Genomic DNA, 17,953 nt, shown 5'->3' with positions numbered 1-17,953 from the left:
GATATGAATATGTTCAGTACTCTGTTTTGATATGATATGACATCTGAAAAAAACTTTGGCATGACTTTCTAATTCTGTATCTAATTATATTTTTCTTTTGTTCAGTTAAGGCCTCGTCACAAGTGATAATAGTGGTATACAGCCCCGCCACGAGTGATAATAATGGCATACAACCCTGCCACAAATAATAATAGTGGTATCCAACCCTGCAATGGGTAACAGTAGTGGTATACGCCCTGCCACAAGTGATAATATTGATATACGGTCCTGTCACAAGTTATAATAGTGATCTTTGTTTAATTGCATACCATTTTGGTGACAAAATGATTTATGTTATGCTTGGCTATCCGCAGATGCACAACCCTACTATAAGAGTTAAACATGGTCTCTATTCTGATATGATGCTCAGTAATGCTTTGCCAAATTATACTTTTGAACAAGAATATTTTTAAACTTTCACTCTGACATTTTTAATAACATGTTTTGATTTCCACATTCTAGAAGTAAAATGTTTTTTTTCTACATTCTAAACTCTATAAATACTCAAGTTTATATACTAGTATATATCTTTGTTTACTGAGTTGTTGATAACTCACCCTTATCTCAACAATATTTTTCAGATAATTTGAATATTTTAACAAAAGATCAAGATTATGGAGCATGAGTAAGATGATTGAAGTATGGTGAATTAAGCATAGATGGTTTCTATGATTATTGGATAATTTTATTCAGTAATTTTGTCATGTTTTGATGACATAGAATTTTGGGAGGTTGATTATATATTAGGTAGTTGGTTTGAAATAATAATTTTTATATGTTATTAGAAATTTGGAAACTATAAATATATTGTTGGAATGTGAGTTTAAGTAACATAGAGTAACTCTCCGACCCATCCAAGACCGGGGTGTTACACCAAATCTAGTCCTCAGGTAATGCATCCAAACAAGAAAAATAGAACAAAAATTAAAAAATTAAAAAAAGAAAACCCCCTTAAAAGGGACGTGACATTCTCATGCACATATTCATTGGTTTGCCAATTACAGAATGCGTGTCATAACTAAGACTCTCGCACCAGGAAGACCAATTACACTAAGAATTTCAATTCTTATGTAGATCCACAGACATACTTTTGGGATAAGCTTAAGGACACACTCCATAGTTTACACCGTTCCACCAACTTCTAACAATTTATCCTCTCAATCAGCTCAATACTAAATAAAAGGAAAATGACTAATCACTTGTAGATACTTAACTTACCTTACGTAAGAAATTATCATGGAGTTCCAAATTGTCTGACCTTCTTCTGGTCTCATTTGGAATTAAATTTATTAACCGAGTACAACACAGCAAATATAGCAACGATACCAGAAATAAGTAATGTCCATGTCCTTAACTTCTGATAATTTAGCCGGAAACCATACCTAATATATTCCCAAACCCATCCGCAAAGGAACCACGGCCAAGTTTTGTGGAACTTCTTGACAGAAAATGCCTACATGGAGCAATGCAGCAGGCTTATTGGCACTATTAGAAATTAACCACCACTACCACAAACAATTATTTGATCAAAGAAAACAAAATGTACATGGATCTACAATGTTCTAAACTAACATTGAAGTATTATTTTCTGGGGTCCATATAGTTGCATATTAATTTGTCTTCCATTTTGACAAGGAATATAAAAAGCTTTATAAATCAAGCGGAATGGTCCAAACCTAACATAAGGTAGTTGATGAGTGGGCCATAAGAAGCCATCCTCACTTGGGTTCCAATTTACCCACGTTCTCCGCAAATGAAGACAAACTTCCATTAAAAGTTTCTAAAGAGAAGCCCTGCACACTCTCAAATGAATTGTGGAAATTCATTCAAATAGAGAACGTCACTGAAATATATGCATGCTTGCAGGTGTAATCATTTCGAACATTCATTGTGAAAATCCAAAGGGCACTTCAATCAAACTATTCCACCATATGGCTTTTATTATCTAAAAATTGCCTAAGAGACATGGTACAATTGCAACTGAATGGATCAGGGAAGAAATTGGAGAACAATCAACAATGAAGCTAATGCAAAGATGCAGGCCAGAAAATAAGTTTTTTGTTTTTTCAATTTAAGTAGACTAAGAGGTAGATTAACGAATTCTGTGCTATTCCCAGATTGCCCAATCAAAAAGTTGGCACGTCTACCATATTGTAATAATTGTATTTGTTCTTTTGCATAAAACCAAACAAAATGAAGGAAAGAAAGCAAATGAATGTTATCCATTCGACGTGTAATCTAAGAAAACTAACCAACTGAAACATGTCTGTGCAAGCTAATATGTTGAGATAAAGCCATGGAATATGTTACCTCTGGTAACTTATCTTGCTGGGCCAGATGATCCACATGAAGCCTCACATTTGATCCAGCAGCAATCCATGCACCGCGATCAACATCAGAGTATACATCTGAAACTATGTCGAACAATGTTTCTGCTCCATTTTCTATCGCTTTCAAGATGGAAGTTTCTCTCCTTCTGCGGTTCCTGAATATTGGAAAAATTCATTTTCAGATTTGGTAGACACCGGTGCTACATTGAGCGTGGTTCCGGTATCCAAGGAGACCAAAGGTGCAGAAAGACCAATTCGTGTGGCCACCCCAATGATACAATTGCCCCGAGGGGGGGGGGGGGGGCGCAGCAGGAAACGTTGAAGAATTCATTTTCTGATATACCATAATAGGTGAAGTTTGTAGACAATTTAGCTTAAAGTAGGAGACAGAAAAATAAAGAAAGTTATTTTTTATTCATACTTGAGATATCCACAAAGCATGTGCTTTGGCCAAAGGTTAACCCTCCCATGCATAGGAATCAAAGCATGAGGGGAAAGCTCCAAAAATTTGTAAGTTGTCTGGAAGTATTGCTGCATAACAAAGAAATTTCAGCATAAATTGCAATAACCTGAATAGTAACACCACGAAATTGATTTACTAACCATGGAATTTGCAATTATATATCCACTTCACGAGTTTAAGAACAAATAGGAAGGTTGGGCTTCACCACTTATCACAAGCCTTGTGCCAGTGTCAATAATGAGAAGCAAGGGCTGCACTAAAGTGCTCCTGCTTGACGCAGTGTAATTGAAACATATAGAATCTCACCCATGCTAATTATAATTATGGGCATCACATAACCAACATGAATGCCAGCTTCCAGAATAGTACAAAGAAATTAAAAGCAGAGTTTAAAATATCTCCATAAGGAAACATCTAATAAACTCTTCCTTCAATACTAACATAATCAAACTTGGTAATTGGTTTTTATTCATCATGGCATAATATTTAAATTTGATTGCAAAACATGCAATTTTAGCCAAATTCACACCTAGGTAGGCAAGCCACCTCCGGTTGCCCCCTACTACCCTGTTTATCTAGCAAACAAAAAAAAGAAACACTGAAAGGCAGTATATGCAGCAAGCATATTAGTAAATATTAGTATTCCATGATTGAGAGAAAAAAGTAATTATATACCATCATTAGAAATTTCACATAAACTTACACTCATATTTCCACCAGAAAAAAAGTCCAAGAGAGAACTTCCTTGACTGAAAGAAAGCAAAAATCAATTAACAGAGCAGTTTTTAGTTTTTATAAAAGAAGACCAAAAACAAAACCGAAATCAATGAGTAATGATTGAGTTCAGGAGAGGAAGCTACAACCAAGGCTTCAAGTTTGCTGCCAACTTCATTCACAATCCCAACAAACTAAAAACTAAAAAAGAAGAATAAAAAGAACAAAAATGTTGTCTATATCCAACAAGCTCCTATCAACAGTTTCCTAGTAAACGTCATACGGTATTGGGGCCTTTGAATTGACATGCAGTTCAACTTTACTAATTTGAAAATTTGTCTCAGGATGTAAGAAAACAAAAAAGCAAGCATATTTTCTTTGGGATGTAACAGACTAACAAATAAAGCATATTTTCTTCACACGCAAGTACATATTCCTATATCAAAACAGCATTGCATGCATTCGAATGTTCTAAAACCATGTCACAATAGTTCACATTGTACTAAACCAAACAGAATTGCAAATTGGTGGAAAAATCACACATCAGGCACGTGCCAAGATGAATTTAATGGAATTAGCTTAAAAACTATCTGCATTACATGACACGTAATACCCCACATTTGATTCTGAGTCAGAATGCAATCTCGAAAAATAACAATCATGTTAATCCATGAGCCAAACAACCCCCTCCCCCCCCCCCCCCCCCCCCCCCCCACCCCAAAAAAAAAAACAAAAAACGTAGTAATTACAGATCTTAGCATTTTGGTAAATACAAAACCATGTTTACTCAGTCTGGCGGATTGTTTTTGAAAAGTATTTAGGAAACCTGGATGATAGTATAAACTAGCTCTTTCATAAAAATATGCCAATCAAATTACATGTAAAGATGCTAGTTCTTACCCAACGCAATGATCACCGACAATCAATGAGTTAGTACTCACATGAAGCAGCGCCATGTGGCCATCTGTATGTCCCTGTAATAAGAAGAATTTTTCCTTTTCAGATACAATATAGAATGCTTATTGGATATGGTGAATGAAATTTCTAAATTTTATATAAACAAACAAGATGGGGGTATAGATTCGCAAAAGAAAAATATTGAAAACTTTTTATATCATTCTCTAAATCATTCATGAGTGAATCATGACCATTCAATGATGATCAATTTCACATGAAATCAATATTTTATTCACAACAATTGATTCCAAAACTCACATAACTCAATTAATCTATTCTCAGAAAAGTACAGCTCCAATCAGGGGTTCTTAGAATTGGAACCTCAACCACAATTATGATTGACACCACAATTAAAAGATTTCACTATTTGTTGGATTATCACAACGATAAAACTTTCAAGCTTTCTCATGCTAGGAGTAAGTCTGAAAATTTCAATTTTGTTTATTGTGAAAGCACATGATGGAATCAAAATTTTTCCATGCAAGGGAAAATTACAAAAATATATCCATTGATCAGCAGAGAGCTTGAAAGAACATATGGAGCAAGAACTAGCCAGTTTGTAAACAGTTGACACCAAAACAGACCGTTATCAAGTAAAAAATTTTGCATATGAGAAATACCGGCGCAAAAATGACACTTAATCGCTGACCACCAATGCAAATGTCTTCTGCTCCAGAAACTGAGGTATAACCAAGGGACCAGTCACCTGTCATCATAAAGTATTGGTTAAAGTTTCATAGACTATTTTTTTTTTTTTTTATAAGTGTATATATATATATATATATATATATATATAAATATCAATAAGAGTAACCAAGTAAACTAGATGTATACAAAAAAATCCCTAATCCATACTAGAGAGCTCCTACTGCCCCAAAAAGCCCACGAAAAACTACCCAAAATACATCAAGCCTAAGTTAGAATAAAACACACCTCCCCAACCCCAACCCAATGTTTCTCATAGCCCAACCTCCACCTGAAACACCCTTTATGAGAAAGACGCTCTATGGAATAAAACACCCTTTATGCCCTCGACTTGAGGTACCGCCCTCAGCATCATAGTTGATTGCACAAGAAAGACGCTTCAACTCCTTGCTTTTCTTAAAGCTTGATTTGGTATCACACGAGTGGCTCACCTCAATCGCAATAAGTAGTGTTTTAAATTGGTCTTCACATCCTCCAAACGGCACCAACGATAAACCCTTATTCAAATCCTGTGCCTCCTCAACAACTCCATTGGTACTCTCCATTGGAGATTCTGGGTTGGCAGCAAGTCCCTTCACCTCTGGCAACCTTGTTTGTGCAACTTCGACGGAACCTACTTTAGACCTCGGTGTTACACCATGATCACGTGACGAAACTGTGGACGACCTAGCAACCAAAGCCAAGGGTCCCATCATTGTTATCTGTGTCTTCCCACAGTGCTCCAAGCCTTCCACAGACTCTGCCAAGTCCTCATCCGATGAATCTACCCACTCCTCTCCTACCATGGACCTCTCAGATACCCAACCTATCGCCTTCTCCGCCATAATGATTGGGGCAGGTCAAATAGTGCAAGTGACTGGGTCTGTGGCCCCCTGAGGTCAGAAACCTCCCCCAAGTGTCCCATAGAAACACGCGAAAGTTTCTGCGCAGGGCTCGCAAACACCAGTGTCGTCGCCTTTAACTCCATGATGACTAGGGATAGCCCAGATATTGTCGTCTGTGGCCCCCCGAGGATAGAAGAATCCCTCAAGTGTTCCGTAAAAGCTTGCGTGCATTTCTGCCCAGGAGCTGTTGTCACCGACGAAGGAATGCCGGCGTAAGGTCACCAGGAACGATGACGGAGGTTATCGGCACTGAGATAAGGGTCTCCTCTGGCCAGTGTAACGGAAGTGGGTCCATGGGCCCAAGACTTCCGTTGGACCGTGAAACTTGCCTAGAAGTGAAGCCCTACTCAAACACAGGCCCATGGAGCTTCAGCCTCCATTTTGGGTTTGGGAGGCGAAATGGGCTTATGCGGGCCAGCCCAAGTTTGGCCTTCCCTTTGTCTGGCCTCAAACTATTACACCCAGCAGACTTCCTTTTTCCTATTTTTAGGGGCCGCATACTTTGGCCCAAGCCTAGGCCCAAACCTTTGATTATCTTAAAAATCCAAGACTTTATCTCCTTTCTAAACATTTTCAAATCCCTTCACGCCTGATACCTGCTTTTTCAAACTATGCAAATACCTCTGCAACTCGCTTTCTCTTGGATAGCCATGGGATAGAGTCCAACTATCCATTTTAGGTAATTCACGTCTTGCCCCTTCCCTCTTCAGACCAAATCCCACCAAAAGTTCCCCTGCCATGCCTCCCTTTTTGTGTTTTTGTTCAAACACCAAAGGATGACTTGGAACTCCATGCGCTGCCGCCCTCTTCCTTGCACAACCCACCGCCACCGCCACCTCTGCTTATGACTTGGACTGCCTCACAATCTCCTTCCTTTCTCTACCCCTCTGTCCATTTGTGGTGCAAGGACTGGAGCCTTCTTAGCCAAACTTTGTTTTAACTCCATTGAAAAGCTCTTCCAACACTTTCCTTCCACTCCTTCAAGGATCGTTAAAAGACCACGACCTCCCTACCACCACCATAGTCGGTTACTTCCAAAAAATGATCATAAGTGTTAGATCTCCTATGAACAAACAAAGCTTTGATTCCATCCCTATGTCTTGAAGAAGTCTTTCCTTCCCTCCGATAAAACACATTCTTCCACTGTACTGGCCAGCCAACAAGCACTGGCATGATTGAGCACCATCTCCTTGGTTACCTTCCTACCCCTTTCTATGATACGACAATAATTTCTACCCTCCATAGACAATATAAACACCTTTGATTCAAAGGTGTTCAAAAATGCCCATGATTATCCCAAAGCTGTAGAAACAATCAATAAGACTGTATGATTCCGGTGAAAGGTCACGGGAACAAACTTCCCATTGTGGCAGTGTAGGGAGAGAAAACTCAGGGAGTATACAAAGTGAGACCTGGGGAAAAAAAAAAAAACAAGATCTACGCGGCGAAACTGAGAAACTACTCAAAAAACTCGGTCGCCGGAGAGGTACCGACGTCGGAAGGCCCTTACTGGAAGCTGGTTGTCTTGTCTGTGGAGGTGGAGGTGACGGAAGCACAAATCAGACGCCAGAGGGATGACTGATAACAAAAACACAGATCCTAGAATCGGATCTTGCAAAGAAACTGGGTCGCCAGAGAGATGACCAACGCCGGATGACCCTTGGCGAAGTCGCCAGGGCCCGTCAATCTTGTATGTGCCGGCGGTGAGGAGTCACTCACCGGACTAGGGTGGGTGGGTGAGGGTGGTGGCGTTGTCACGGGTTTTCTCTCTCACGGATCACCTCTCGTATTTTATTTCAGTAGAATAAACAAAAGTTCAGAATAATTATAAGTTTCATAGACTTGGCAAAATCAATCTCTAATGATTGATGGGTGAATCAGTTAAAGGTCTTAACGCCGAAGACTTTTCAAGAAGTAAAAATCTAGTAGATGGGTGGCACTTCTCCTCTAGGTAGGGATGTAAGTCCTTAACCCCAACAAACATGTATTAGTGGAACTAGGGATATCTTCTATCATTTCAGAAAGAGAATTGAGTTTTCAAATGGACCTTAACATGAAGGAAACGGAGACTCCAGCATACATTTTCTTACTTAATAGAATGACAACTCATATTTGAAGTTCTGAAGATTAATAGAAACATCAAAATTTTTTAGTCGGTATAAACTGCATCCAGGTTGTAATGCAAAAGAGCAAAAGAACAAGAAGATAAGTTGGTTAAATACAGCATTTTCAAGCTAGTCACATACAGTCATAAAATACAAGGATTACCAAGAGCTATGAAATAAAGTCAAAAGCACTACCTTAGATTTGTTTCTTTTGGTTAGACAAGCTTCAGCTCCCTGGAGATAATGGATACAAAAATTTTAACTAGACGATCTAGCAGAACCACTTTCTTAAAGTTCATTCTTCATGGGCAATGTGAGGAGCTTTACATGATTGAAGCTCCAAAGAGTGTTCTTGATCATAGTTTACTGACCAACTAACCTAAAAATAACTAGGTCCCTGGAGATAATGGATACAAAAATTTTAACTAGACGATCTAGCAGAACCACTTTCTTAAAGTTCATTCTTCATGGGCAATGTGAGGAGCTTTACATGATTGAAGCTCCAAAGAGTGTTCTTGATCATAGTTTACTGACCAACTAACCTAAAAATAACTAGGGGTAGTTAGAGCTTTTAAGGTATTATAAGCAATGGATGAGACAAAGCCCAGGGACCCAATAGTTACTCAATGCAAGTTGATCTGAAAGGGTATTATGGAGAAATTGGAATACTGATTGGCTAGATATGCTGATTGGTTGAAAGTATTCTCACAAACTTGCCCACTTAATTTATGTCCCTATTCCCCCCACCCTATGGGTGTTGCTAATCGTGTTGAGAAGCTACAAAGGGAGGAGCTGAGATTCCCCCTAGTGAATTGATCCAAGGTATGCACTCCAATCTCTGAAGATAGCCTAGTTATTAGAAGATTGGTTACATGGCTTTGTTGATGAAGTGGCACTGGCACTATGACAATTAGAGAGGAAGGAGGTGATTGAACAGAAGAATGGGGGCGGGTGGAGTTCAAACAAGGTGAAATGGAGTTATAGGGTCTGCTTATGGAAGAACATTCCAAGAGATTGGGAGAATTTATGGGTACATCAAATATGAGGTGGGGAATGGAACCAAAGATAAAATTCCAGGGCTTTCCAAAACCCTAGAATTTAGGGAGAGCCTTTTAGAAGGGCTTTTCCAAACCAATTCAAGATTTTCGGGACAAGAATGCCTCAATGATGGATAATTTATAGCTCTCAAATGGCTCATATTACTGGCAAGTGGAGTTTGCTTGAACAGGCCAAGATTGGGAGGATTAACTTCTTTACCTCCATTTATGCTAGGTTGTATATTCTGCATCAGACTGAACGGGGAAGACGTATGTGCTGGAGCATATAAAAAATAAGGGTGTTTCAAGTCAAACCATTTTATAATGCACTAGTCCCCACAACAGAATTTCTTCACGTGAAACTCCAAACCCTTCGAGAGCCATTTTCTTTGTTTGGGGGCCTGCACTTAAGAAGATATTTACTTGGACAAGTTAAAGGAGTGGTATGTGCAAGAAGGATGGGAAATCCATGCATCATCTTTTATTACATTGCAAGGTAGTTACCACTCTATGGCAAGCTATTTTCAATCTGTTTGGGTCAAGTTAGATGATGCCAAGAAAGGTGGCAGATCTTTTGGCATGTTGGGAAGTGGATCCCCATACGCTTGATGTGTTGCATAAGGAAGGAAGGAAATGATCAAAGTTTTGACAACACCGAAAGAAACACCGAATACCTCAAGGCTTTCTTTTTTAGGGCACTCTACCAATTGGTGACGTCCAACCTCAGGGCTTCCATTGTCCTTGATATGTCTTCAAATTTCGCTCATTACTTTCCCTCCACAAGCACCACATTAAGCAAACCAGGCTCATTTTCCATAATGTTTCCCTTGTGGACTCTCCAACCGCCTTTCCAAGCACACCAACACATCCACTTTCCAAGCCCATATAGGTTAAGCAACACTTTCCACAAAGAGGTGGCTCCCTCGCAATGAAGAGTTGATCCATCGCCATCCCTCTTGCCCATGCAGCACCATTCGACCACCATAATATGTCTCTTTCTCAAATCATCTAGGGTAAGAATCTTAACCAATACAGTCGTCCAAACAAAGAAGGCCGCTCTTCATGGAGCCTTACTTATCCCATCCCAGTAGTCTTCCATGGAAACAGCATGTCATCATGGGAAATTAAAGCATTATAGAATGAATTAGCAAACAACCCTCGCCTGGATATGTTCCACCACAGTTTATCGGCACTGCATTGCTTCTTTTTGAACACATACAACTGAGCATAAAAGGATGAAAAGCAATCCACCTCCCAATCTTGTGCCATGTGTGTAACTCTACTTCCATTGAATAGAGCCATTGAGGAGCTTTAAATAATCTTTCACTAGTGCTTCCTTCACCTCTACCAAGGTTGAATAGGTCCTGGAAAGCCTCTTTGAGGGGCTGAACTTTACACCACACATCATGCTGAAAACTTATACTACTAGTGCTTCCTTCACCTCTACCAAGGTCGAATAGGTCCTGGAAAGCCTCTTTGAGGGGCTGATCTTTGCACCACACATCATGCTGAAACTTTATCCTATATCCATCACCCAAATAAATCTAATAAAGTGAGAGAACTCCCCCCACAATTTTTGGTTGTTCTTCCATAGCCAACCCATAGCTCCCATTCACCTCATTCGAAATCCATCCGCCCCACATACTGGCATATTCTGTCCATCTACATTCTCCATAGACTATCTCGTTCATTAAAATACCGCCATGGCCACTTTCCCACAAGAGTTCTGTTGAAAAGTAATCAATCTTCTGATGCCTAGACCTCCTTTTGAGGTTAGGGAGTAAACCTCATAAGAAATCCTACTTTTACTACACTTTTAGCAAAACTAAATTCTAATAAGGCAAACAGTTCAGATTAGAAAGTAAAAGTCACAACATCGTAAATCAGTGTTCCACAGATAACGAACCAATAGCACAGAATGAACCAAAATAAGAACCATGGGCCACAATAGAGCTGCCCATGTCCAGCAATTCTCAAATTTACAAAATACCTTAACACAAGAAATTTATGAAATTCCAAATATAACAAAACCAGCACATACAATAAGTATAAAAACAGCGCCAAAGTAAAACTTGAAAGTAAGTAGACTATTAAAGACCTCAAATCAGGCCCCACAACAAGTATAGACCATGTAAAGATCCTATACTATAGATTTTTTAGATGTTTTTTTGGTTGTTTTCTTCTTGCGTCACCTAAAACCAAAACTTTAAAAGAACCTTTTTGACATAGTCAGCTCTCTCACTGTGACTTTTTAAGAAGATTTGAGTGAAAAGTCATTTCATCTTTGTTCTTCTTGTAATTGAGATAGGAGCCTTTAGGCCTTCCATTAAGTGAATGCAAAAATTTCTTTCTTATCTGTCAACATTCTTTTGCAGAAATGTCTTTCAATTAGTGTGTCCAAAATGAAAGGAATTTGGAGGAAAAAGTAATGACAGGAAAAGCGCAAGAAAAACCAATCAAGAAAAGTGCAATGGAACATTGCAGTCACAGCAAACACAATTCAGTTGTTCCGTCAAATTCCATTATAGGGATACAAGTAGCATCTACTTCAAGTATTATTTAATTCAAGCTAGTTTGAGTTCGCCTGTGCTTTTGAACATACAACTTGCTAAATACAACAAATATAACCTTGCTCAACGATATTGGGGTTAGCCATCTTTTAATATATGAAGTTCAATAGATGGAATCAGGTATTGAAGCTCAAAGGTGGATACAGCTATCTTTAAGTTGGGAGACTATTTTAGCATCTTTACTGCAAATCCAGACAGCTCAAAAAAGTTTTATATACTTGGACACAATCTTTTCAGGAACCATCATGTTTGGACATGGTAGCCATGCAGTTTAAGATACTATCAAAACTAGTCAAAAACTTAATATGTCTAAATAATGTGTAAAGATAGAAAGCTAAGAAATATTTAACAATTTTATTTTGAGACAATCAGTAGTCTCAACCATAAGAGACAGAATTATTTAACAATTGTAACCTTTTCCAATGCGTCGCATTGTATTTTCATGTGCTAATAGGGTCGCGTCAGGATTGCACTTTTGGATGATTGAAAGACCTGAAACAAACCATATCAGCGAATTACTACTAGTATAGCATCTAGTTTGAACCAAATACACTAATCAAACCCAATAGTAGAACTTCTGAATGCAGGTTTCCAGCAAAAAGCAAACGGGTAATGAATTATAGTCTCAACGAGAGAGCACCAACGAGAGAGAACTTTTGGGGTGTGGAATTGACTGTACCCCCCCCCCCCCCCCCCTTCTTTTCTTTTGACAAGTTAATTTATATTAACCTCCTATTTAGATTTTCTGCTGCCTTTTTTTTCTGTTTCTTCTTTTACAAGAAAAGCAAAGATTTCTTGTTTTTATATGCTTAATTATTTCTGTATCTTCACCTGTCTACCATCCCCTGCCTTTCACCCTCACCCTCACAGACTAGTGAGAATGGGCTTCTAAATTTTATTCTGCATTATTTCTAGCAGAATTCAAGAATTTGATAGTCATTTGCCAATTTCCAATATTAAACATGCCAAACTATTCAGGTCCTTAACATGTGATAAACATGTTGTTATTGTGAATCTTCCCTTTTTGTGAATTCACTATTGTAATTTAATGCGAAAACAAGCATTAAACAAAAGATTACTTTTGCTGCCAGTTATATTCCTTGGAATGTAACTTATAAAAAAATATATATATATATATATATTCCTTGGAATGTAAACTTACCTTCCACATGATCCCGATGGTGATGGGTAACAAAGACAACGATCTTTCGCGGCAAAGCAGCAACTATTTTTTGGAGCTGATCATGTAAATGAATTTTTTATCAAGTTCATTAAAAACTCACGCAAAAAGAATATAACTTTAATTTAAAGTACCATCGGCAGTACAGGTAACTGAATATCATTTCATAGAAGTACAAGGACATATATCTAAGACTAACTGAATATTTTTTTTCTTATACACATTTCTATGAAATGCCATAATTTTAAGCACTTTTTTGGTTTGCTAGTTCAGTGGGTCTCGTGTATACTTCCTGTGTACTAGGGTTACACTCTTTTGTATGAATAAAATTTTAACTTAAAAAATATTCCTAAGACAGGCTGGAACAGTGGTGGTGATATACATTAACAAAACAATGTGCAATTTAACAGCTATCAATATGAAAAGGCTGGAGTGAAGAGCAACATAGAACTGACATTTTTATTATGTTGAACCACTACAAAATGAAAAGTTAAGCATTAGAAAAATCCTTAGAATGCATGGAAAGAACAAAGAAGTTTGTTCCTGGTCACTTGTTACATAGCCCTCACAGCTGAGTTTCTTTCAATAGGATCCTTCCCAGGAGAATCCTACACCTAAGTTTATGACTACAAGCCAAATAAAATGGTGAAGGTCAAACAGCTCCAGGGAAAGCCACATGACCGATTATTGAAAAAGTCAGATACATTCTTTCAAAGACTGACATTGCCAAGACCCCACTGGAGGCTCCAAATATCCCAACAGGAGAGAAAAATCAGATGGCATCCAGTTGATGTGAAGCCCCAAAACAACAGAAAAAGGTCCCTAGGCATCATCAAGAAGTTGTGCTAGAATGTCATTATTTTCAATAAAAACAAATGTCTGCTGATTGAAAGAGAAAATGTAATCTATCATACATCAGAAACAAGGAAAGAATATCATCAATATCAAAAGCCCAGTTATCACATCAAACAAAAGAATGATATCCCTATGGAAATGAATGCTCTATAGATGGGGCTCTATAAAGGAAGGAGCTACTTGGAAGCCCAACACGAGAAGATCTTTACTGGATGAAAAAACAGGAACAATTTCTCAGAGACCCTTGCTTTTCTAAGGTATTCACATGTTTAAGGGAACAAGTCAAAAGTCAAGAAAGAAACTTACCAAAGTTACTCATTTTCTAAAATTTTCCCATTGCAAAAGAGTGCAACATTTCCAACAAAGAAAGAAAGGAGCTTCTTGGAAGCCCAACACGAGAAGAGCTTTACTGGATGAAAAAACAGGAACAATTTCTCAGAGACCCTTGCTTTTCTAAGGTATTCACATGTTTAAGGGAACAAGTCAAAAGTCAAGAAAGAAACTTACCAAAGTTACTCATTTTCTAAAATTTTCCCATTGCAAAAGAGTGCAACATTTCCATGAAAGAAAGAAAAGCTAGCCTCCCAGGGCAGGCAAAATAGTGGAATTCTGCTGAGGAAAGATAAAAAAGAATACAGCTTTCTTGCTTTCAAATATGGGAAACAACAGGTACAAGAGTACCCTAAAGATTTTTTATGCTTTTTATAAGTTAAAAAAGTAACATAAGTTTTACACTCCCTTTCTTATTTTTACAGTCAAGTATACAAGTAGGTACTTAAAATCTAAAAGGTCTAAGGTTGTAATTGATGACAAACCACACAACCAGAAGCAGAGCTGCCATTCAAACTTTAAGAGTTCACTAAAGTAGTAGATGATATGGGAGAGTAATTAATTCAAGCAGATTTAATGCTTGAAATCATCCGTCATAAGGCCGTTGACTAATGTCTAAGCGTAACAAAATGATAATCATACCTCTTTATGGAATTCAGACCGACATCCTGGATCCACTATCAATGCATCCCCACAAGCAACAAAACTATTTTTCTCACGTTCATTTGAAACATTTTCAGGGGCAAATACGATCAAGTTTGTTGTATGAAAAGGCTTTGCTGTCTTACTTCCAATAGGTATAACTTTAACACCAGGAGGGTACTCCTGCAAGGGGGAACAACCACAAACTAATAATAATAACAATAATAATAAAATGATGCATGTCAGCAACTACGCAGAGAAGTCCCCCTGGCGTTTGAAAAGAAGTCTGATTCAAGAAACAATTATATAACTAGTACTCGTACTGAGAATTTGTTTCTTCAGCATCAACTTCAGAGTGAGTGAAGCAACTGTGTTGAAAACTTCAAATAAAGCTTTAGTCAAGAAATCGCAGATTAAACTTTTAATATTTACTTCTACCTTAAAGTCAGTGACACAGTGTACCTTTTTTCTTTTTTCTTTTTTTTTTTTTTGGGTGGGGGGATGATTCTGCTGGAATATAGATGTCTAAGCACTGAAATTTTTTGTCTTCTCCTTTTCTCATCTTCTCCTTCTTAAGGATAGGTAAGGAAAACACAACTTTATAGGCCATTATATTCATTCCAATGACCACTAAAAGTCAAGTTCTTATCACCACTTCCAGATGATCCCTGAACTTATAAGGCCTCACATATTTGAAACCACATCTTCCCTTGCACCTTAATGTGGTACATTTGCTCCATCAAGATTCAATGCTACATGGAAGAAGGCAAACCTGATACCGTAAGATGGGTGCGACTATCTGATCTGCAGGTTGCATTGCATCATTTATCAGACCAACAACTACCAGAGGTCCCACGCGATTGCTACTTGGTTTCACTTCCAGAAGCCAGCTCAGACATATTTCGACTGACATCCACTTGCACAACTCTGCTTGAATAGGATTCAGATATTCACATCAAGGAAGTAGGGCTATAACATCAGAAATTTTGAGGTTATGATCACCAAACTATATGCTAACTTGCCTCTTCTCAAGGTAAGCAATACAAGTCTGTCAGGAAAGTATGATATGATAACATGGAATAGATGATGTCATTTATCATTTGATGTCTTGTCTACACATCAATACTCGGCAACCAGATTTCTTAATTTCCCCAGGAAATGCTCCCAATTAAGACGAAGAGAAAAAGAAAAAAGAAAGAAAGAATCAAAGGCCTACACTGTTGGAAGTCTACAACTAAATGTAATCTTCATGACCATCTTCAAATCATCATGCGTCAATACTAGGGTGATGCATGCATTGTCTTTTTAATAGGCACTATGACCAAAGACGTGTCCGTTAAAATTATGGAGACTTTTGCTCTTTCTACCATGTCTTTTACTTTTTGTAACAGATGAATTCATAGAAGTCATTACATGTAGGAGGAAGACAAAGAGCCCTCTTGATGTGTATACTTTGGCATACTATATTATTAGAATCTCTAGGCACACTCTACACCAATGCACCAACAAGGTGTGAAGTATGTGGGTGCACTTAAAGTAAGTACTCCCTCAGAAGTTTTGATTTTTTACTATTTGATAGGTGATCAAAAACTTTATTGAATAACGCGAAGGCTAAAAACTTTGTATTTTTATCTGCAACATAGCACGGGGCAAATTATTTTATTCACTATAATTTACAATGTTCTATGGCTTTACCAAAGCAAGCCAAAGACCCTTGATTTGCTAGCTCACTAAGAACACAAGCAGAACACAAGCACTTAAAAGAAATAAACAGTTTCTTGACGTGTTTAAAGCAAGACCTAAGAAAAAATCCCCCATCTTCATCAAAGCAACCCCATACAGAATACAAAAAAAATCACCAAAACAACAGAACTTTTTTTATACATAAGCAAAGATGCTTATTTGAAGACGCAAAAGTAGTAGCCCTAGTATACAAGAAATACACAAAGAGTAACATCTAACCAGAAAACCAATACCAATAAAAATATATCAAAGCAGGCATTAGCAAACCTTGTAGATTTTTCCCAGCCACCAATTGTCCTGTAATAAACACATTATGAACCGGCAAACCTGGTCCAAACTCAGGTTCCTCCACATACTTCCAGAATTTCCATTCTCCCCCATCAGTTGCCACAAGCCCCACTTGATCCAATGCCTACAAAACCATGTACTTTCAAACCGGAACTCAGTACTAATATAAATGCAAACAATCCCACATTTTATTACACCATAATTTATTGAGAAAAAGAGAGAGAGAGAGAGAGAAACCGCGTTGTAAAAAAAAATACCCGGTCCAGAGCAGAATCGATATCAAGTTTCCTCAGATTGATCTTCTCCGAACACGATTCGGCGCCTACCACGACAATCTGGGACTCGGATTCTCCCTCCAAAAGGTTCAGCCGCGTGGAGGGGAGGTCCCAGAGCTCGGAATCCACAAAGGAATCGTACTCTTCGTCGCCAAATCTATTCGGGCGCGTCTGTTTGACGAGGAGGAATTCCGCGTCATTTAGCGGGTTCTTGAGGATCACCGCGAGGTTGTGAATTGCCGCCATCGAAAGGGGAAGAATGGGAATGGACGAGGTATGGAAGGTTAGGGGTAGCTGGAGAGGAAAGGGGTTGTAACTTGTAAGTGTCCCTTCTCAACTGTCAGTCTAGAGAAGTTTATATGGGCGCGGCATGGCGGCCCTGAGGGGACCATTAACAATATGGTGCGACTGAAAAGTGAAAACCATAAAATCCTTAACGGCTAATTTTGCTTCAATTAGCATGTTTCTTTTCAGAGTAGATAAATTAAAGCAAACCAGGCAATACGTCTCAACTTCCAACAAATCAAAAATTGTCTGCACTGCAAGAAAAAATATGGCGAATCACCATGATTTTAGAGAAAATCTTGCAAAGTAAAACATGGGATCTTCTTCAACAACAATCGCTGGCCTAGCTGCTGCAACAACTCAAGTGACAAAAGGAAATCTCAATTTTTATGTCGAATAAATGCTTTACCTACTGCATTCATTGTTTCGACCAAACAAGTAGGACATGTACCTAGTAAATTAGTCAGCACGATCCAATATTGTCAAATTTAGGGGAGCCCTCTAGATCTTTTCGGTTGCGCCAAATGCATTGTAATTTAGATGTGTTCGGG

The 17,953-nt window shown here is 38.2% G+C and overlaps 1 protein-coding gene across 2 annotated transcripts; it reads right to left on the bottom strand.

The window, feature by feature from the left end:
• Positions 1-1,276: 1,276 nt before the first annotated feature.
• Positions 1,277-17,575, bottom strand: LOC121254983. Of its 2 annotated transcripts, XM_041155249.1 has the most exons (13): positions 17,100-17,513; positions 16,822-16,966; positions 15,584-15,738; positions 14,812-14,994; positions 12,967-13,042; positions 12,219-12,296; positions 5,124-5,209; positions 4,447-4,520; positions 3,536-3,581; positions 2,791-2,900; positions 2,350-2,524; positions 1,716-1,832; positions 1,277-1,492 (listed from the first exon to the last, which is right to left on the bottom strand). In XM_041155249.1, the coding sequence occupies exons 1-12, from the start codon at positions 17,361-17,363 to the stop codon at positions 1,758-1,760; spliced, it is 1,467 nt and encodes a 488-aa protein (XP_041011183.1). In that variant the 5' UTR covers positions 17,364-17,513; the 3' UTR covers positions 1,277-1,492; positions 1,716-1,757. The 2 variants fall into 2 exon arrangements, with proteins under 2 accessions (XP_041011183.1, XP_041011181.1); XM_041155247.1 differs by lacking the exon at positions 1,716-1,832 and having other exon boundaries at positions 17,100-17,575.
• Positions 17,576-17,953: the final 378 nt, after the last annotated feature.

Source organism: Juglans microcarpa x Juglans regia, chromosome 3D, assembly GCF_004785595.1.
Source record: "Juglans microcarpa x Juglans regia isolate MS1-56 chromosome 3D, Jm3101_v1.0, whole genome shotgun sequence".
Lineage (NCBI taxonomy): Eukaryota > Viridiplantae > Streptophyta > Magnoliopsida > Fagales > Juglandaceae > Juglans > Juglans microcarpa x Juglans regia.
Note: the sequence above shows the minus strand (reverse complement) of the source record. Positions and strands in the feature narration are given on the sequence as shown.

Coding starts and splice junctions, on each gene's coding strand:
- LOC121254983 (XM_041155247.1), bottom strand. CDS start 17,363: ATGGCGGCAATTCACAACCTCGCGGTGATCCTCAAGAACCCGCTAAAT. Junction 16,967..17,099: donor TCGATTCTGCTCTGGACCGG/GTATTTTTTTTT, acceptor ATGGTTTTGTAG/GCATTGGATCAAGTGGGGCT. Junction 3,582..4,446: donor GTCGGTGATCATTGCGTTGG/GTAAGAACTAGC, acceptor GCTTTCTTTCAG/TCAAGGAAGTTCTCTCTTGG.